Genomic DNA, 21,339 nt, shown 5'->3' on the forward strand with positions numbered 1-21,339 from the left:
GTTTGTGACCGCTTCAGAAATGTCTCTTCTTCGAAAGCTCCAGTGGACCCGCCAGATATTTTGGTTTCCCCACTTATGTTGCGTTGGACTGATCGCAAACTTAAAGTCAGCTTGTAAGGTTAAGGAATATTTTTGTTGGGATATACCTGACGTTTTATTCATTGACTGTCCTCCGAAGCGAAAATTCATCCTTAGCGAATATTAAATGACTTTATTGGATCGATTGAGTGCAAAAATAAATACATTATCTCACAAGTAAATGAATCCGATGTTCGAAATGAAGGAATTACATTTTGTATTGTTTGACCAGTCACCCTACTCTCAAGAAGTCCCAGCCACTATTGGCTCCTTGCAGAACTAAACAAGACGCTTCAAGGAAAGAATGAAGAAATGAGTGTCGAAACTGAGGTCTAGTTTTAGAGAAACTACAATCATTCTATAAAAAATCGAATTTGAATTCGCTTGAATACTCTTAAGTTAGTCTCTTTGCTGTTACCTACTGGGAAATTAGTGAATCCATAAGTTAGTCGTAGTGCGTGAACTACGCGTGCTATCGTTATCTGTTTGTTGAAATGTGATTCAGCTCCTTTCAGGACTTCCTAAAGAGCTTTCTAGGGTGACTCACATATTGACCATCTTAGGATAGTGAATGTGATTGCATGTTATAATCAACAATGAAGTTGTCGCCTTTTCTTAATGTGTTACCTATCCACTGCCACTTTGGCTATTTGATGAACACGTCTACAGGTATTTGGCCCGTACGTCAATTAAGTTCCTCGTTCGAGATTGTGTTGGGCCAGAGCGCCTTGATGACACGACACAGACAAGTGCGGACAAACGCTGAGTAACAGTTGCGGTCCCTTTTCGTGCCGTGAGACAGATTCAACGTATTTTTTTTGAGTAGGGTAGGTGAATGCGTTTACGCACAGAGCATTGGGAGCCTTCAAGTCAGGGAATACCTTTCACCAACGGGAGGTGATGGGAGGAAAGGAGTTGTCAGTTCAGGGAATCCTTACCGTCCGATCCCTCTGCCGGTCGAGTTCAATCTTCTTCGCAGTAAGAAGAGCCCGAACATAATGCTCGACACGATTCCAGCTGCCACCGCTCTTCACCATCTCTCTGACAATGCTGTCTGGGGAGAGCTCTCCTGTGTCTGCATAAAGCTGCTGGTGAAAGCCGTCCCACCTCTCACAATAGAAAAAGGTGTGTTCAGCATCGTACGCTACCCCGTTGCAGAACACACAATCAGGAGATCGCGCCTTCCCAATCCTGTGCAGGTAAGACTGAAAACCTCCATGCCCGCTTAGAAGCTGAGTAAGGAAGTTATCAATCTCACCGTGCGTTCGGTTCAGCCACGGGTCTAAATTGTCGATGAGCCACGCAGTTCATCTGCCCCTTGGTTCATTTTGCGAAGAAAGTTGCCACTCGGTAAGGATGCGTTGACGTTCTTTACGTGCAACCACCTCTCTTAAGTTCTCGCCCTTACGGCGGTAGATAGCTTTACGCTCTTTGGCAAGGATGGCAACGGGGATCACTCCCGCGATCACCATCACAGCCGGTTCGGAGACGGTGCGATAAGCAGACGCCACTCGCGAAGCTTCCCGCCTTTGCACTTGAGCAAGGCGCTTACGATGCTGCTCCTTGTCAAGGGCATCAGCCCATACCTCCGCGCCATAGAGCAGAACCGATTGCGTTGCTCCCATAAAGAGACGTCTCCTAGTAGATATAAGGCCTCCGACATTCGTTAGTAGCCGACTCAAGGCCGCGACTACAGCTGCAGCCCTGTCCGCTGCTGCTTTGATTTGCTCGAAGAAGCTCATCTTCGAGTCGATCATTAAACCAAGGTATTAAACCGCTGGTTTTGACTCTATAGTCAACTCGCCGATCGATATGGGACTCAGGGTCGGGATTCTCTTTTTGGTCAAGATGACTACTTCGGTTTCTTTCCAGCGCACGGCTGAAACCGTGGGTAGTCATCCATCCACTTACCCATCGCGTCAATATATCGCGCCTGTTCAACAGTGCGTCCGGTAACAAGTGCTGCAATGTCGTCTGCGTAACCAACGAGGCGCGACTCTTTGGCCATATCGAGTCTCAGCAGACTATCGTAGGAAGCGTTCTAGAGGTCCGGCCCTAGGATGGATCCCTGCGCTACTCCCGATGTGATTTCCATCCTCCTTTGGCCCTCTAGCGTCTTATAAAACAGGGAACGATTTTTCAGATAATCCCTCAATATCCGCAAGAGATATCTTTCAACGTATTGGTGTAATTGGGAAGGTCTTTATCATCTATCCTATGGGAATTCGATATCTAATAAACGAATAAAAGAGTCCTATCTCACCGATAATGGTTTTTTTTCTCTCATATTACAGAGATCATACGTCCAAAGTTCGTAGGCGAACTGCACAACCACAAGATCTTTTATTTGGCGATGCTGATAATCAAGTGGACAAGGTAAGTCTACCGTTAATATCTCAGAATTCCAGAACTTTCTTGCTAAAGATCGACTTTTTTGTTATCTCATCCGCAGAATGATATAATGACACGATCATTCACTCAACAAGAAGGTGCTGGTCGCAGTTTTATTCCATTAGCAAGAGTTCCAAGTGCACCAGGATCTTTGAAGTAAGTGTGTTGTCCCTCTACGATTTTTTTTGTAGAATTTAATGATTTGTCCTTTGATTTACAGGCAAGCCTTAAACAACACTGCATCTCCATCTCTAGGTCGTAAGCCTATCGATACGACTGGGGCGAATGCTGTTCCCGTATCACCTAGAGTTAATCGACGACCTTTCCCTAATAAGGGTTCGCCCGGATTGTAAGTACTATTTGAAAATCTCGCCTTGAATTGAAAAAAAAAAACACGTGATTTAAAAAAAATCTACATTTTAAATGGTATAATTGGAAAATACTGAAGATAAATTCTTTTTAAAAGCATAGAGTGTAGGTAAGCTGGGCGTAACTTATCTTTGTTAAGTGAATTCGAGGTAAAAGAAAATACTAAATCGCACTTTTAGCACTTGAATTTGAACCAATCGATTATTCAGCAGATTAAAATTAGATTCATTCGTTCTGACAATCAATAAAGATAAGTTCCGGCTGAGTTTAGATTCCCCTAAGTAGGCCCTTCTTTTTTATAGTCTAAAAATTTAGTCATTTATTCCTTTTGGCTTTTTGAATGCATTTCTTTATTATTTTTGCCTTAGAAGTTCTTTTTATACGTACAAAGCATGCTGTAAATATTGCCAACCTTCAAGCAATTTATTTTAGATTATTTCTGAATCCAAGAAGTAGTTTTACTCGCTCCAGTTAAAATTTGATGGAATTTTGAAAAGTAGTCGAAATTAGAGTAAATTTGTTATCTCGTTCCCAAATATTTCCTGCTTTTCTTCACTCCACAACCGACACACTTCTCCCTTTTCAACTCTTTATTTGATTTTTCTTTTGCATATACCGTGCAGCACAGACTATTTTTATTGTTTTATTTCTTGTATTTATATACTTCACAGTTTTTAAGTTTATGAACAGAGAAAAGAGAGAGACTGCGTGCAGATGTGTAAATGTATTATAGTAGACAATTTTATAAAAACAGAGAATCACACCGTGTAGTAGTGTGAGAAACAAACCAAACAGCATTTTGTATTAAAAATAATAAGGAGATGTGCTCGAACGCATCAACATCGCGCTATGCAAAATAATTCGACGAAAACAACACAAAAATGCGCTACTGACTTCTACTCTGCTTCCTCTTACAATCCACCAAAAATGAACGAAAATCAACCCAATCATATGCAATTATGAAATTATTTTAGATGCATAGATTATCGTTATCAATCATAATCTATTTCTTATTTACTCTACTAATTTATTTATTATTCCGAAGAAGAAAATCAAAGCAAAATTAATATGAGTTAAATCCTCTACCCAACAATCGTATGTGAAGAGTTAGAAATTAATTACCTCCAATCAGTCCTAACGTACGTAGATAAAACCAAGAAAGCAACAATTTATTCAAGATATGTGTTTTGTGGTAAAGCATCTATTCTTCCACTGTGTGTGTGTTTTTTTTATTATTGTTACTATTTATTAATTTGAAATACTTTCACTGCGATACATGGAGATGATACGATTGATTAAGCAAAAAAAGTAGCTTTGATTCGTGTTTTCAGATATAATGATGATTGAGATAATCATATGGTCACCTAAGTTTTAGGAACATTTTTATAGAATTTTGATTCTAACAATAAAAAGATACAATTGAAGATATTTTCGATGTTAATCGTTTGAAGTTTGACGAAGTTTGCTCGTATTTGATTTGGAAATTCTTCGTATTGTGATTCTGATCTACTAAATCTTTCTCATTCTTTGTAATTTGTATTTCAGTTCTTATTTATAATTCATCGATTGATTATTGACTTTAGTATTAATTGTCATCTAGAATCGTCTCGAGTGTGGTAGTTTGGGACTCTCGTCTATGTTCTTCGGTTAGTTGACCTTCTGATATAAATTTGGTCATTAAAACTCATTAAATGTTAAAACTATTTGTTCATTGTACCTTTTTCAATGGGAATCAACTCCCCAACTTATCCTCTTAACAAACATTGCCCCCTTTGTTTTCTTTATTTTCTCTGTGGATTATTTGAATCACAGACCACTTTACTACGTTTCCATTCCTTTTATATTGGGTTGAGGAAAAGGTAATGTCGTATTTGTGATTGAATTTTAACGCTTTATTTAACATACTTAGAATTATCCAATTTAAGTCAAATATGCGCCGTTTTGTTCGCAAACTTGTTGCCATTTAGAAGGCAAAATTCCCCTCCTTATTTGCAAAAAACTCAGACAGCCAGTTTTCGCAAGCCTCTTTTGAGGCCAACTTAGTAGCACCAAACGCGTTTTACATACGGAAGAGATGGTAATCACTTGATGCCAGGTCCGGACTATACGGTGGGTGCGATAGGACATCCCATCCGAGCTCCCGCAGCTTCTGGCGGGTCATCAAAGTTGAGTGAGGCCGAGCGTTGTCCTGATGGAACAGAACCCCCTTCCTATTGACCAATCTTGAACGCTTCTGGTCAATCGCCTGCTTCAAACGGTCAAGTTGCTCACAGTAGAAGACCGAAAATAGGATCTGGCCGTAGTTGCGCAGCTCATAGTGGATGACTCCCTTCCAATCCCACCAAACACTCAGCAAAACCTTCCTGGCCGTCAATCCGGGCTTGGCGATGGTTTTGGCCGGCTCGCCGCGCTTCGACCACGATATTTTTCGCTTGAGATTTTCGTACGTAATCCACTTTTCACCACCAGTCACCATCCGCTTCAAAAATGGGTCGAATTCGTTCCGTTTCAGTAGTGCATCGTAGGCGTTGATTCGGTCCAAGAGATTTTTTTCCGTCAACTCGTGTGGCACCCAAACATCCAGCATTTTTTTGGGAATCCAATCTTCTGCAAACGGTTTCAAACGGTTTTATGGTGTATACCTGGTTCCAGGCCAATCGAGCGAGTGCTCACATGCCGGCCTACTTTGATGATTTCGACAATTTTATCGGTTTCTACGACGATTAGCCTACCAGTACGGGGTGTATTTTCGACATCCACTACACCAGAACGAAATCGATCGAACCAACGCTGTGCTGTGCGAATCGTTACAGTATCGGGCCTATAAACTTCATACATTTTTCGGTCGCCTTCGTTGCATTTTTACCTCTCAGCTAGTAAAAATGTAAAATATGACGAATTTCTTCTTCTTCTGCTTGGTGGACTCCATCTTTGACGCGCTATAACTTGAGACTGAAACGTACGATCATAAAACTGTCAAAAAGGCACCTGTAGCCCAGATCGTTGTCTTCAAATCGCCGTATAGTATGACCCGATGCGATAAGTACAACACAAGATATGTTTAAGTGTCGCCATCTATTGACAAAATACGACATTACTTTTTCCCCAACCTAATATTTGGTTTATTTCTCTTTCTTTAGTTTTTGTTCTGCGGATTGAATCTGGATCGAGTCTACTACTTTTTTTGGCCGTCAGCCGGGGTGAGGTTTTTGCAGTTCTTAGGTGGCTGCCTTATTTAAGGTGATCATTCCAGATTGGGATAAGTTACTCGAGGTTAGCTTGCTGTGCAGATTAGAAAATGTTCAAAAAGACTGAAAAAATCTCATGACGTTTCAAATAAAAATAAAAATGTCCAAATGTGTATCGCTAGCTACGTTGAAAGTGCTACATTCCACCCCCTCTCTGATATAATTCAGAGATGCAGAAAGTATTGGGGAAAGGAAAGAGCAGTTTTTATCATCGTGGAAAAAACATGGAAATGAACTAGAGCTGTTTTGTGACAATCCTAATTTTGGAATTGATCAGTATAATTGAAAAATATAAAAATATTAAGATTGGAAAACGTGTGGTGTAAACCTACGGTCTGACGTTAGTTTCTCTTCTGTGTCTAGCACACTAAGCCGATTATTAACAGACTGCAATTTGAGGTCCTTCTTGCTTTTGTTAATCAGTGGAACCTGTTGATTGTTTATTGGGAGGGGAAAATATTGTCAATCCTGTGTTGAATACAGTGCATGTTTTTGTTTGTCTTTCCTAGATAAAACCGCCTTCTTCTACTTTTTAAGGTTTTGTGTAAAAACCTCCTCATCATCATCATCATCAACGGCGCAACAACCGGTATCCGGTCTAGGCCTGCCTTAATAAGGAACTCCAGACATCCCGGTTTTGCGCCGAGGTCCACCAATTCGATATCCCTAAAAGCTGTCTGGCGTCCTGGCCCACGCCATCGCTCCATCTTAGGCAGGGTCTGCCTCGTCTTCTTTTCCTACCATAGATATTGCCCTTATAGACTTTCCGGGTGGGATCATCTTCATCCATACGGATTAAGTGACCCGCCCACCGTAACCTATTGAGCCGGATTTTATCCACAACCGGACGGTCATGGTATCGCTCATAGATTTCGTCATTGTGTAGGCTACGGAATCGTCCATCCTCATGTAGGGGGCCAAAAATTCTTCGGAGGATTCTTCTCTCGAACGCGGCCAAGAGTTCGCAATTTTTCTTGCTAAGAACCCAAGTTTCCGAGGAATACATGAGGACTGGCAAGATCATAGTCTTGTACAGTAAGAGCTTTGACCCTATGGTGAGACGTTTCGAGCGGAACAGTCTTTGTAAGCTGAAGTAGGCTGTGTTGGCTGACAACAACCGTGCGCGGATTTCATCATCGTAGTTGTTATCGGTTGTGATTTTCGACCCTAGATAGGAGAAATTGTCAACGGTCTCAAAGTTGTATTCCCCTATCCTTATTCTTGTTCGTGCTTGTGTTTGACCAGTGCGGTTTGATGTTGTTGGTTGATTCGTCTTCGGTGCTGACGTTGCCACCATGTATTTTGTCTTGCCTTCATTGATGTGCAGCCCAAGATCTCGCGCCGCCTGCTCGATCTGGATGAAGGCAGTTTGAACGTCTCGGGTGGTCCTTCCCATGATGTCGATATCGTCAGCATAGGCCAGTAGTTGGGTGAACTTGAAGAGGATCGTACCTCTTGCATTCACCTCAGCATCACGGATCACCTTCTCGAGGGCCAGGTTAAAGAGGACGCATGATAGCGCATCCCCTTGTCGTAGACCGTTATTGATGTCGAATGGTCTTGAGAGTGATCCTGCTGCTTTTATCTGGCCTCGCACATTGGTCAGGGTCAGCCTAGTCAGTCTTATTAATTTCGTCGGGATACCGAATTCCCTCATGGCCGTGTACAGTTTTACCCTGGCTATGCTATCATAGGCGGCTTTAAAGTCGATGAACAGATGGTGCAATTGTTGTCCATATTCCAACAGTTTTTCCATCGCCTGCCGCAGAGAGAAAATCTGATCTGTTGCTGATTTGCCTGGAGGGAAGCCTCTTTGGTATGGGCCAATGATGTTCTGGGCGTATGGGGCTATCCGGCCTAGCAAGATAGTGGAGAATATCTTATAGATGGTACTCAGCAACGTGATACCTCTATAATTGCTGCACTGTGTGATATCTCCCTTTTTATGTATGAGATAGATTATGCCTCGCTGCCAATCGTCAGGCATTGATTCGCTGTCCCATACCTTGAGCACAAGTTGATGAACCACTTGGTGTAACTGGTCGCCTCCATATTTAACCAATTCGGCTGTAATTCCATCGGCTCCTGGCGACTTATGATTTTTTAGCCGATGAATTGCACGGACTGTTTCTCCTAAACTTGGTGATGGCAGTATTTGTCCGTCGTCTTCAGTTGGCGGGACCTCCAACTCGCCGATGTTCTGGTTGTTCAGTAGTTCATCAAAGTACTCAACCCATCGCTCTAATATGCCCATTCTGTCGGAAATCAGATTTCCCTCTTTGTCTCGGCAGGATGAGCATCGAGGTGTATAAGGCTTCATCCTGCTGACTTGTTGGTAAAACTTCCGCGCCTGGTGCGGTTGCTCCCTGTACTTTTCTAGTTCACAGACTTGTTGGTTCTCCCAGGCTTCCTTTTTCCGTCTGTGAAGTCGCTTCTCCGCTCGACGGAGTTCGTGATAAGTCTCTGCGCGTGCCCGCGTTCTTTGAGAATGCAACATTACTCGGTATGCGGCATTCTTCCGTTCCGTTGCTAGCTTACATTCATCGTCAAACCAGCCGTTCCGACTCCTTTTGCGGCTGGGGCCAAGTATATTTGTGGCCGTATCCATGATAACGTTCTTCAGGTGGTTGTAAAGATCATTAGTTGATGCTTCATCTCCAGGTCCTCTATTGACTGCGGTTATTGCGGCATCCATTTCCCTCTTATAGGTGTCGCGGAGGGTTGTGTTGTGGATGGCTTCAGTGTTCACTCTCACCTGATTGTCAGAGGGGATTCTAGGTGGTATTGTTATTCGAGCTCGGAGCACCATGCCAACGAGATAGTGATCCGAGTCTATATTGGCCCCCCTATATGTTCTGACATTCATCAAGGCTGAGAGGTGGCGGCGTTCGATCAACACGTGGTCAATTTGGTTGAAAGTGGTCCCGTCTGGAGAGGCCCACGTATGTTTGTGGACCGCTTTCCGCGCAAACCAGGTACTTCCAACAACCATTTCGTGTGACCCTGCTAATTGAATAGTCCGCAGTCCGTTATCATTTGTTTTTTCGTGTAAGCTATGGGAGCCAACGTATCGCCTGAATACGGGCTCCTTCCCTACTTGACTGTTAAAATCCCCAAGTATGATTTTGATATCATATCTGGGACAGGCTTCGAGGGTTCTTTCTACTGCCTCGTAGAAGGTATCCTTCTCCGACTCTGCAGTCTCCTCTGTAGGGGCGTGAACGTTTATGAGGCTTATATTTCTAAACTTGCCTCGCAAGCGCAGAGTGCATAGCCGTTCGCTTATACTTTCAAAGCCGATAACAGCAGGTTTCATTTTTTGGCTGACTAAGAAACCTACTCCGAGCACATGGTTTACTGGATGGCCGCTATAATATATGGTGTAGTGGCTCTTCTCCAGGAAACCGGTCCCTGTCCATCGCATCTCTTGCAACGCTAAAACCTCCTGCCACGCAGTTATGTGAGACTTCTACTCACTAAAACCACCACGCGCGGGGCTGGATCAGCTTTTCAATGCGGCTCATTATGATTCTCTCCCTTCCTTGTTTTCGTCGTAGTTCTTCCTGCCTAAGCTGTTGGTGAACAGCTTGCAGTTCCTTTACAATCTGGTTCTAAGCATTCGTTGACTCTACAATGTTTTCGGGTGTTAAGCGCTTGTCTGCGGCCGTTTCCATTCTTGCTCGGTGCGCGGTGAACCTGGGGCAATCAAATATGATGCTCCGCATCCTCAGCCACATTACCACATTTTGGGCAGCGTGGTGACTCGTCGAGACCAAATCGATGTAAATAAGCACGATAACTTCAATGTCTACTTAAGAATTGCATTAACTCGTAGCTTAATTCCCCATGGCTTCGTTCAAACCATCTCTGAATATCCGGAATGATGCGGTATGTCCAACGGCCAGTTTGTAGCTCGTCCCATCGCTTTTGCCACTTCGTAGATTCTCATCGTGCTAGCAAATGCGCTAGACTCTCCAGCTGCATACGTTTTGTCGTAGAGTCGCCAGCCTTCGTTCGCCAAGATGCCTATAGGTAGCATCACTGCTAGTACATATGCCGCTTCTCCTGATGTTGTCCGATACGCACTGTATACCCGGAGTGCATTTAGCTGATACGCCGTTCCCAATTTTCGGCAGTTCACTTTGTTATCCAGAACAGTTGCCCAAACTGGAGCTGCGTAGAGTAGCACGGAGCTGACTACCCTAGAAAGCAGAAGACGTCGACTTTGTCTTTGTCCACCAATGTTCGGTAGCGTCCTCGAGATCGTTCCAGCGATGGACGACGCTTTATTTGCGGTGCACTCAATGTGTCTTTTGAAGTTGAGTCTTCTGTCAATAATAACTCCCAAATGTGATGGTTGAGAGTAAATTGCTTGGTCGCCAACATTTTCACAGTTATGCTCTTTTTTCTTTTACTAATGAGAACTTACTTCTATTTTATGTTCAGCAAGTGAAAGGCCGGAATTTCTCAACCAGGAATTGATCTCCCATATCGCTTCATTTGCATAGATCTCGATCACGTCTTGGTGCTTTGCAACCAATGTTATTCCGATATAATCGGCGAAGCCAATAGTTGTCACGTTGTCCGGAAGGCGCGTCAATACTCCACGCAAGTTGTCGGGAATATTTTTAGCATATCGTCCGAGTCAGAGTCGGCATAATTGCCGGCGAATCTTACCAACTGTTGTAATTAATTGTCTGATACTCAATCGGCAATGATTTAGAGATAGAATAAGTCTTGATAACTTGCAAAATGTTGAGATGGTTGATGAAGTTCATTTCCAGTTTTTCAAAAATACTTTTTTTTTTTGGAATGACACAATGTTGGGTTCTCTGATACTGGCTGATATGGTATTTTTTATAATTTGTTGTATTTGGAGGCTGTCTTTTCCACAGTTCCGTTTTATCTCTCCTCTTGAAACTCATCACATCTAGGAGGCCCGTATAACCGCCTACTTCATAGCTTGTGGATCGTTTTGATCTCTACATTTGTTTCCCCGGAACGGTAATTTGCTATCGATGGGAATTTCCTTTGCTATCATTGTTTTCAGCCTGGCAGGATCTATGAGGCTATTATCAGTTACAGTTATTTTCATTGTCTAGGTAGGTATCATTGGCCGCTCCATTTTAATGTCATGATTTGTTAAGACTGTGACTGCTGTGGGAAGGGCAGATCTAGATCTTGAAAGCCAGCCCGTATTATTTACAATGGAAGTGCCTGCGGGTGTCTCCTTCTTCTTCGCAATTTCGACAATGCGAATGGTAGGGTATGCCGAGTCTGGCAGCGCAGTCTCCTATAGACCAGTGTTCTATGCAAACTGTCATATTCCTGTACGAATTGGCGCGTGCTTGGGCCAAAAGTTCTCGCACTTGGGTGTTGTTATTGCTGGACCAGGTCCTCCATGATTTAGTGCAGGTAGTGAGCCTTCGTCATCTGACGTTTGCCGCGAGTAGATTCTACGTTGACAGCTGCCAAAAAGACGACGACCATACCCATCGAGCGACTATGTCTGGCCAGTCCGCCGACCGGTTCATTTTCAATTCTTTGTTCCTATGATCAGGAATTCAGAGAAATGTGACTTTGAACGTCTTGTCTCTCAACGGGTCAGCACGTTCCTGCACTGCCTCATCAGTCTGAAAGATGTCTCCATTGACTACAAAGCCTTAGTTATCGCTTGGCTGTCGGTCAGAATAACTATGTTACGCTTGGAGTCCGGATTATGTCGCAGCTATCGACTGGCCTCCAATATTGTCAGTATCCCCATTTGGAATACACTGGCGAATCCCGGAAGACTGTACAATCCGGTTAAACATTGTGCATCCGGGAATACTCCTGTATCGACTTTGCAAGCGATCTTTGTTCTGTCGGTGAAGAATGTTGTGCCATAATATCGCAACATATCGCCAAGTTTCCATTCTGTCCTGGCTGGAAAGACCAAAACAAGTTTGAATGTTGCGTAGTCCTTTCTTCAGATCCTATTAAGTTTAGTTTTATTGTATTTCTTGCTTAGCGTTGGCTACCTATAAAACCGTAGATTAAAATGAAACAAACTACGGATATGTACATTCATGGTTCATCTTCACAATCAAACCCTATTTCCTTTGCGAAGGTATTTTTGCAGGCACAGGAGGCTGTACAGGCCTCCATCAGTTGCATTTTGGTCGTATTTATGTGGAATTTGTATCTTGCAGTCCACAGGCACACCTAACGGAGGGAAACATCTCCTACACTAATATCACCAAGTAACTGACATACGCCACCATCTTAACCTCGCTCTTATCTAGTATCCGTAGCATTTCATCCAACAACCCACTTCAATACTACTACACTACTATTCATTACGTAGGCCCCCAATTCTATTCTAATTAGAGCCTCCTTGATGGCTTTGGTATCCACGATGTTGAATGGTTCCTCAATATACATATATATTGGTTATAGTGTAACGATGAATAGTTTCTGTAGATTTGCCTTCGAGGTAGGCGTGCAGAGGTTTGGGGAAGGGCGTCTTCTCAATGGTCATCCTTGACTGGATGTCCAGGATGAGTTCTTGGGTTTTCAATACGAAAGCCGATTGGCCGAAAGCCGCTTCGGACTAGTACCTCAGAAGATTTCGTTCAGGAGCGTGTAGAGTTTTTAGTTCTACCATTTTATGTTTGAAGTTAATTATTCAATTATCTGGTTGCCGTTTATGAGGATATCATGTTGAACCTAATGTTGAAGTCACCTTACGAACCATGGTTTTATTCTCGATTATTCCCAAGAATCGGCTACAGACCAAGTAGCCTTGAAACTTGGATAAATAACCAAAATGCGTAAATGCATCCTGAAATTCGAGCACTCCGAGCTGGATTATTTTGCGGCTTCGGGCCCTCTCTACAGGCAGCCAATTAATTTTGGATGTTTCTTAATAATAATATTCATTGGCACAACAACCCAATTGGATCAGGGTCTTGAAGTGTGTTAGAGCACTTCATTCAAGACCGTAACGCTACACTACAGGATTACAGTACGAGGCAATGTGGCCAGCATTGCGCTTGCCCGAGATTATTACCTTGATTTGACTTAGGTACTGATTTACAGCTGAGTCCGTTGGTATCCGACGTCAAATCACAATACAAATTCCACTGCAACCAGTGCTCTAACCGCTCAGCTATTCGGACACTGAATGACGTTTCTTTGACTGGAGAAAATTAGCGGGATTACGAATGAGGGTTGAAGCCTCCATGTTCTCCAAATTTGATCCTGCAGGTTGCAGTTAGTCTTCTGCGGCTCGTTCGTTAAAATAAGTGGTTGCCTACCTTTTTATTATTAGTTCTTATGGAGTCCGAACCCTGCAGCCAACTATTTCAGATTGTATCGAGTGGACAATTCTCCTGACATTTTGACATTACCTGAATTGATCAGTTGGGGTACTCGACCGAGATTCTGATAATTTGGTTGTTCCTTTTTGAAGTTTCAGTTGGGCTTTTGAAATTTTTCGATTCAACGTCACTTTCAAAGTGTGATTTTAAGATTGTTCAGCAGTTTTTAGAGCGCACCATCTATCGAAATAAAACTGGAAAATTAGGCTGACAAAGGAGAAAATTGTACCGTTCTTATTGGAGTTATATTGCTGACGGAACAAATTTATGGGAATCATGGTTTTCTTCAAAGACTAAGGATTGAATTCCCTTTCTAGCCTTAGGCTAGCATTTTTTTTATGTCGTCATTTCGACATGGTTTTTAAGCCCCGAATCTGACTGTCTACGAAAGTTCAGACTCATTAAACAAGGACTGAAATGTTCAGCAAGTTTTACTTTTGGGCCATTGACATTCCTTGAACTTATGATCCTTATCTTACAACAGCTTTGGCAGGAATCAATCTCTCGCTGCTGGATCATCTGGATCTTTTGAATATTATTTTCTGGTGAGGAGCTTTTACCTTGTTATATCCCTTTTTTCGGAAAATTCTTTCAAATAGTGGTCCCGATTTTTATTTGAATTTCTGCGATCATAAATCCTAGCCCCTTTTCCCTTGAAAACGGCCCCTTTTTCTTTTGAAGAGGGTTTCGACTCCCAGCGTCAGGAATATCGATTCATTTACTGAGATAATATTAAAAGACCTTTAAAACACAATACAGCTTTGCATTTTTGCAAGTTTCGTTTGTTTTGGCTGGTGGCTCTTCCGATAGACGAATTCCCTCGTTCCTTTAGTCATTATTCAAAATTTACAACATACCTGACTTCCAATTCGTTAAGATTTGTACATATTCAAATTTTTATGTGTTTGTTTTGTCCGCATGGAAGGCATTTTCTATAACTTCTTTGCAAACCTGAAGTTTTATTTTTCAGCCCCAGTAAGGACTTTAACGTTTATCTTTTGAAAACATCTATAAAGTAAGATGAATTCATTAACTGTGTGCGATTTCATTCATATCATTGATAGCCCCGAAATGATGATTGAAAGATGCTAATGAAAATGACGAGCTTCAAATGAAGCCTTTTGTGATAATTTTAGTTCAAAATGTGTTACCAATAACACAAAAAATTTGCAAGAGTTGTGTTTTCGTTGTGTGCTACTGAAACTGTATATAAATTTGTCACTGTGTGATTGTGAGTGTCCTATTAGTTGTATCCCAGTCTCAAGTTAACATGATATGCATTTAGTATTAAACTTTATTGTTGTTTTCCGCTGTTTGACTTGCATTATTTTTAATTATCATTTAATTGCTTGCTTGCTTGCGGTTTGCTAGTTGAACTAGATTAGTTATCACACTATCATATTTTAACATTATTTGCAATAATATTGGGTTAACAGAATAATCGCCAAATTGATAACTTCCTTGAAATACTCCATCAAAATGCTTTTAACTCATTTTTGCATTAAATCCTCCTCCCCCTTCTCCAAATTAACTTGAAATTAACTCAGAGAGGAAGATTTAACAACGCCAACACATTCACCGCCCGTTTATCGTCGTATGACTTCGCGCGAGGATGCTGCTGCTGATGTATTCTCACGTTTGGGAGCAGGAACACAGGATCCATCGCCTGGTGGGAATATCCAGAAGTATACGGGAAAGGTGAGTAATGATTTGATTTGAATATGATTCTAGTTCTATCTAAATCTAATCTAAAGTCAATTTGTGTAATTCCATCTTCTTTCATCTATCTTATCTTGGATTCAAATTGATCCTTCTCTCAAATCTATGTTTTCAGACCCGCGCTGGCGTCCCTCTTTTCTGCACCCATACAGTTTTGGGTCACAACAATTCCGTGCTTTCTATTAAAGTCGACGATAGTACACTATTCACCGCGGCAGCTGATCGTACTGTGAAAGTTTGGGATTTAGAAAAGGATGCACCTCAACATTGCTTAGCCACACATCCAGGACCTGTTATAGCTGTTGAATACGATCGAAAAACGAATCTTCTATTCTCCGCATCGGGACCATATGTTCGTGTATGGGATCTCCGTTCTAGCAATATTCGAGCCATCAAGACACTATGCTCCTCAGGTCAAACCCTCACCGGAAACGCCAATATAACTGTTGCACAGGCTGGAGAGTCTCCAATTACTGCATTATGTATGGGATCGTCTGGTAATTTGTATGTGGCTGCATCAGATAAGGTTCGAATTTGGGATTTGAAAAAGTGAGTTCCTATCCTAAAGTAGATTCCGTACGAATTGAGCTCCAAATAGACTTCATTTTACTTAAACCTCTGCTTTCCCCATTTCAGCCTCACTTGTCTTGGAAAATTGTCTGGTGGACATCAAGCTGCTGTTATGTGTGTGACGGCGTGGGAAGGTTCATCCAACACCGATTTTGTGGCGACCGGTTCCAAAGATCACTACGTAAAAGTATTTGAAGTTCCTTCGACAGGTGGTGTTGTGTATCCACTATTGAATTTAGAACCACCACACTATGATGGTGTACAAGCTTTGGCTGTGGCACAGGATGCCTTAGGTGCGGATGCCGAGTTATTTTCTGGGAGCCGAGATTCAGGAATTAAAAGATGGGACTTGCGGAATGGGGAACTTAAGCAGGTGAGAAGTTAATTCTTTTCTATTTCTTTCTTTCGTGTCCTTCTTAACGGACGGAGTACCCTTGTGTGGCCTTATTATTTAATTCAATGGAAAACTTGTCATTAATATATGTAATATTTCTGGTTGGGTCTGCTACCATTTGGGGCATTTCATCGAAATTGTGGTGTAGGGTTAAAACAAACTATTTTAAAAAAGAAGTAAAAAGTGCGAGTAATCAATGTTCAATGTGGTTAATTCGTGCATTTTATTTGGGACACATTTGTGAAAACTGGTTGTTCCACAGTCCCACGACTTAAGGAAATTGTTGCTTTTTTGCTGCATTATTTTTTATTGTAAACTTAAGATTATGATATTAGATTGAAAGTGAATCGTCTCATATTTCATTTTCTCCAATTTCATAGCGGTTTGCTTTATTGTTACTTTTTGGCGAATGGCGAAAGCGCATGCAGAGGGCAATTATGGTTCGCGTTAGTTTACGCAGTTCTTATTATTTTGGAAAATGTTTGCACCGTTCATCAAATTTGCATATATTTTTCTAATGGTTAAAGTCCTCGGAAAATTATTCAGTAACATCTCGACAAAATATTGACGGATCATCGAATTCTGATATGTGGTTACATCCATTTGTAAACAACAAGTTTATTTGGAAGTCTATCGTTAACAATACCAATAATAACCTCTAACCCAGAACCCGCGTACCGCGATCGAGAGGAAATATCTCCAAAGGATTGCATCCTCAATCGATGCTTAATTTGCTTTAGATGTGTTAAAAAGGACCGTCTTTCAGGTCTCCATCCTGCTTTGGCATCCTCAGTACTATTGGAGAATGCCCCTTTAATTACTGTGAGTCCTGTGGGCTAGAAAGAAGGAGGGGAATCTTCAAATCAAAGATTTTAAGTCGGCTTCATGTTGGGCAAATCGTGCGTTAACTTAATAATAATAATATTGGCGCGATAATCCAATTGGATTGGAGCTTTGAAACACTTCATTCAAGACCGTTACAGTATACGACAGTGCACTGTAGGAGACAATGTGGTCAGCATTGCCCCCACTCGTGATTATTATCCTGATTTCACGCAGGATACTCATTCAGAACTGAGTTAAAATCCAGCCAGAATACAACTCCTGCCACCACCAGTGGGATTTGAACTTTGAACTTCCGCTACGGTAGCCTAGCGCTCTAATAGATTTTTTTCTCGATTCTTCATCGAAAGTGAGAACGAATCGAGATCGACGACGTCGTTCAAACACATATCCATCCACCCGTTTCAATTAAGGTTGCAACGAGATCGTTGATATGATCGCCTATGTTGAAATTAAAGGAAAAGTGAGTTCTGTTCGTTATAAACCACTGCCGGCTCCGCCGTTTGTTTTCCATCAAAAGATGCCCCGTGCGGGCTGGAGTTCTCCGATCAAATACTGGCTCTAAGAGCTCCTAGTGACTGCAGCAATGTTCTTTCTTCTTTGAAATCTTTACTATGTAATAAGTGAAAAGCTTCTGAATAGGAGGCGAGATCCCAAAACGAACTCACCCGTGTATCAGCCTTCAACTATTAACCTCAAACAAGTTCCCAATCAGACAGCTGTCCAGCTAGATCACAGCATCCGCATGCGCAATATTTCTCTTTAATCAGAAACAACCGTTAGGAGTGCATTTCGTAATATGCAACATGACTAGATTTACGTGTAAACAACATCGAAAATGGTTAATGATCGTTCTTGAAATGTTCGAAATGTTTAAATGAATGCTTACAATCTGTAGATCTGGAGATCTGATCTGAGGAAAGGATCAACTGGCTCCCGTAATAACAATAGGGTTGTTTCGAATCAAACAACAATCTTTTCGTTTCATTGAAACACAGGACAACCAAAAAGATCAACGCTACAAACCACACACAAGCGAGCCTTTTGGCAACATGCTTTTAGGGCAACAATTGTTTCCGTACTGGCGAAGTAGCCATTTTAAATTATTTGCCATCAAATGCTTTCGAATAGTTTCGTGCGACACATGCGCTCGCCCGAGACTCATCATCATCATCAACGGCGCAACAACCGGTATCCGGTCTAGGCCTGCCTTAATAAGGAACTCCAGACATTCCGGTTTTGCGCCGAGGTCCACCAATTCGATATCCCTAAAAGCTGTCTGGCGTCCTGGCCCACGCCATCGCTCCATCTTAGGCAGGGTCTGCCTCGTCTTCTTTTCGAGACTATTATCCTGATTTGACTCAGATACTCATTCACAGCTGAGTCGACTGGTATCCGACTTCCAGTCACGGTAACATATTCCTCTGCCCCCGAGGACCAGTTGTTCTCTTTTTCAGTGGGTTTTTGTCTGAACTGCTTATGGTCCAGCTTGTCCTAAAATACCTAAACCCAGAGCATAATTGCAAGTGAATTTTATTACATAATTAATCCAAAAAGCAAACTGTTGACGTCTCCTAAATCATTGTTAATTCTTTTTTCCTCCCGTATTTGTGGATGATGAAACTCCTTCATGCGTCCAATTTGCTTAGGTTATCCTTCATAATTATATGTTTCTCCTCGATGATGTGTCTGGCTACCAATGATTTGAGGGCATATGTTGGTCTGCTTTTGGGTTCCCTTATATGTTCGTTGAATCTCGTTGTTATTCATCTTCTAGTTTGCCCTATATATGATTTTTCACAATGGGTGCAGGTTATCTGATAGATTCCGCTTTTCTGCCTATTTTCTTTGGGGTCCTTGACGCTTCCTAATAGTTTCTTCAGTTGATGTGCTCTGCTGGTAGATATCACTTCGATGTTACGTTTCCTTAGGATGTTTTTCATCTGGTAGCTAATTTGGGAATGGATAATAGGAAGTCGACGTTTTTTAGATGGTCCGGCTTGTGTAAAAAATGTTATTCCTTTCCATTTTCGTCATTTTTCTATTGATTATTCCTTCTATAGTTTTCCTGTTGAATCCGTTCTTTTCAGCACTTTCAATAATGTGGTGTTTCTCATTGTTTAAACTTTCCTTTGATAAAGGCCTGGTTAGCCTGCGATAGAGCAACGCGTTGTATGGTGCCATTTTTTTGTGAGAAGGAGTGTTGTGATGCTGCTGGGATGGTTCTCTGCGTGGTTGTTGGTTTTCGGTAAATGTCGAATTCGATTTTTCCTCTGTTGTTGATGATGAGTAAGTCCAAGAAGGGTAGTTAGTGATTGTATTCGACTTCCATGATGAATGTAATACTCTTCTGGGTCGTATTCAATTTGTTGAGTATGATTTCAAGCTGGCTTGGTTTCCCAACTGCAAAAATGTCGTCAACATATCTGACCAAAGAATCTTGGTAAAATCGCAAGTTGTTCTATATGTTCCCCTATCGGCGTCATCATCAACAGCGCAACAACCGGTATCCGGTCTAGGTCTGCCTTAATATGGAACTCCAGACATCCCGGTTTTGCACCGAGGTCCACCAATTCGATATCCCTAAAAGCTGTCTGGCGTCCTGACCTACGTCATCGCTCCATCTCAGGCAGAGTTTGCTTCGTCTTTTTTTTCTACCATAGATATTGCCCTTATAGATTTTCCGGGCGGGATCATCCTCATCCATACGGATTAAGTGACCCGCCCACCGGACTTATTGAGCCGGATTTTATCCACAACCGGACGGTCATAGTATCGCTCATACATTTCGTTGTTATGTGGGCTACAGAATCGTCCATCCTCATGAAGGGGGCCAAAAATTCTTCGGAAGATTCTTCTCTCGAACGCGGCCAAGAGTTCGCAATTTTTCTTTGCTTTGACCCTATGGTGAGACGTTTCGAGAGGAACAGTTTTTGTAAGCTGAAATAGGCTTTGTTGGCTGACAACAACCGTGCGCGGATTTCATCATTGTAGCTGTTATCGATTGTGATTTTCGACCCTAGATAGGAGAAATTATCAATGGTCTCAAAGTTGTAGTCTCCTCTCTTTATTTTTCCAGTTTGATCAGTGCGGTTTGATGTTGTTGGTTGGATGGTTTTCGGTGCTGACGTTGCCACCATATATTTTGTCTTGCCTTAATTGATGTGCAGCCCAAGATCTCGCGCCAATTGCCGCCTGCTCGATCTGGATTAAGGCAGTTTGTACGTCTCGGGTCGTTCTTCCCATGATGTCGATATCGTCAGCATAGGCCAGTAGTTGGGTGGCCTTAAAAAGGATCGTACCTCTTGCATTTACTTTAGCATCACGGATCACTTTCTCGAGGACCAGGTTAAAAAGGACGTTGATGTCGAATGGTGTTGAGAGTGATCGTGCTGCTTTTATCTGGGCTCGCACATTGGTCAGGGTCAGCCTAGTCAGTCTTACCAATTTCGTCGGGATTCCAAATTCTCTCATGGCCGTGTACAATTTTACCCTGGCTATGCTATCATAGGCGGCTTTAAAGTCGATGAATAGATGGTGCAACTGTTGACCATATTCCAACAGTTTTTCCATTGCTTGCCCCAGAGAGAAAATCTGATCTGTTGCTGATTTGCCTAGAGTGAAGCCTCTTTGGTATGGGCCAATGATGTTCTGAGCGTATGGGGCTATCTGGCCTAGCAAGATAGAGGAGAATATCTTATAGATGGTACTCAGTAACGTGATACCTCTATAATTGCTGCACTGTGTGATATCTCCCTTTTATGTATGAGACAGATAATGCCTCGTTGCCAATCGTCAGGCATTGATTCGCTGTCCCATACCTTGAGCACAAGTTGATGAACCACTTGGTGTAACTGGTGGCCTCCATATTTAACCAAATCGGCTGTAATTCCATCGGCTCCTGGCGACTTATGACTTTTTAGCCGATGAATTGCACGGACTGTTTCTCCTAAACTTGGTAGTGCCAGTATTTGTTCGTCGTCTACAGTTGGCGGGACCTCCAACTCGCCGATGTTCTGGTTGTTCAGTAGTTCATCAAAGTACTCAACCCATCACTCCAATATACCCATTCTGTCGGAAATCAGATTTCCCTCTTTGTCTCGGCAGGATGAGCATCTAGATGTATAAGGCTTCATCCTGTTGACTTGTTGGTAAAACTTGCGCGCCTGGTGCAGTTGCTCCCTGTACTTTTCTAGTTCACAGACTTGTTGGTTCTCCCAGGCTTCCTTTTTCCGTCTGTGAAGTCGCTCCTCGCTCGACGGAGTTCGTGATAAGTCTCTGCGCGTGCCCGCGTTCTTTGAGAATGCAACATTACTCGGTATCCGGCATTCTTCCGTTCCGTTGCTAGCTTACATTCATCGTCAAA

The 21,339-nt window shown here is 42.3% G+C and overlaps 1 protein-coding gene across 5 annotated transcripts in view; it reads left to right on the top strand.

The window, feature by feature from the left end:
• Positions 1-21,339, top strand: part of LOC119652225 (kinesin-like protein KIF21A) — a 195,176-nt gene that overhangs the window by 157,240 nt on the left and 16,597 nt on the right. For 2 of the 5 annotated variants that reach the window (XM_038056179.1, XM_038056178.1), the window contains exons 11-16: positions 2,373-2,454; positions 2,531-2,625; positions 2,690-2,818; positions 14,995-15,145; positions 15,282-15,715; positions 15,803-16,109. In XM_038056179.1, coding sequence (XP_037912107.1) covers positions 2,373-2,454; positions 2,531-2,625; positions 2,690-2,818; positions 14,995-15,145; positions 15,282-15,715; positions 15,803-16,109 — 1,198 coding nt within the window. Of the gene's footprint in view, positions 1-2,372; positions 2,455-2,530; positions 2,626-2,689; positions 2,819-3,509; positions 4,344-14,994; positions 15,146-15,281; positions 15,716-15,802; positions 16,110-21,339 lie in introns of those variants that run through there. The other 3 variants (XR_005249520.1, XM_038056180.1, XM_038056181.1) reach the window with 2 other exon arrangements.

The sequence above is a fragment of the Hermetia illucens genome, chromosome 3, assembly GCF_905115235.1.
Source record: "Hermetia illucens chromosome 3, iHerIll2.2.curated.20191125, whole genome shotgun sequence".
Classification (NCBI taxonomy): domain Eukaryota; kingdom Metazoa; phylum Arthropoda; class Insecta; order Diptera; family Stratiomyidae; genus Hermetia; species Hermetia illucens.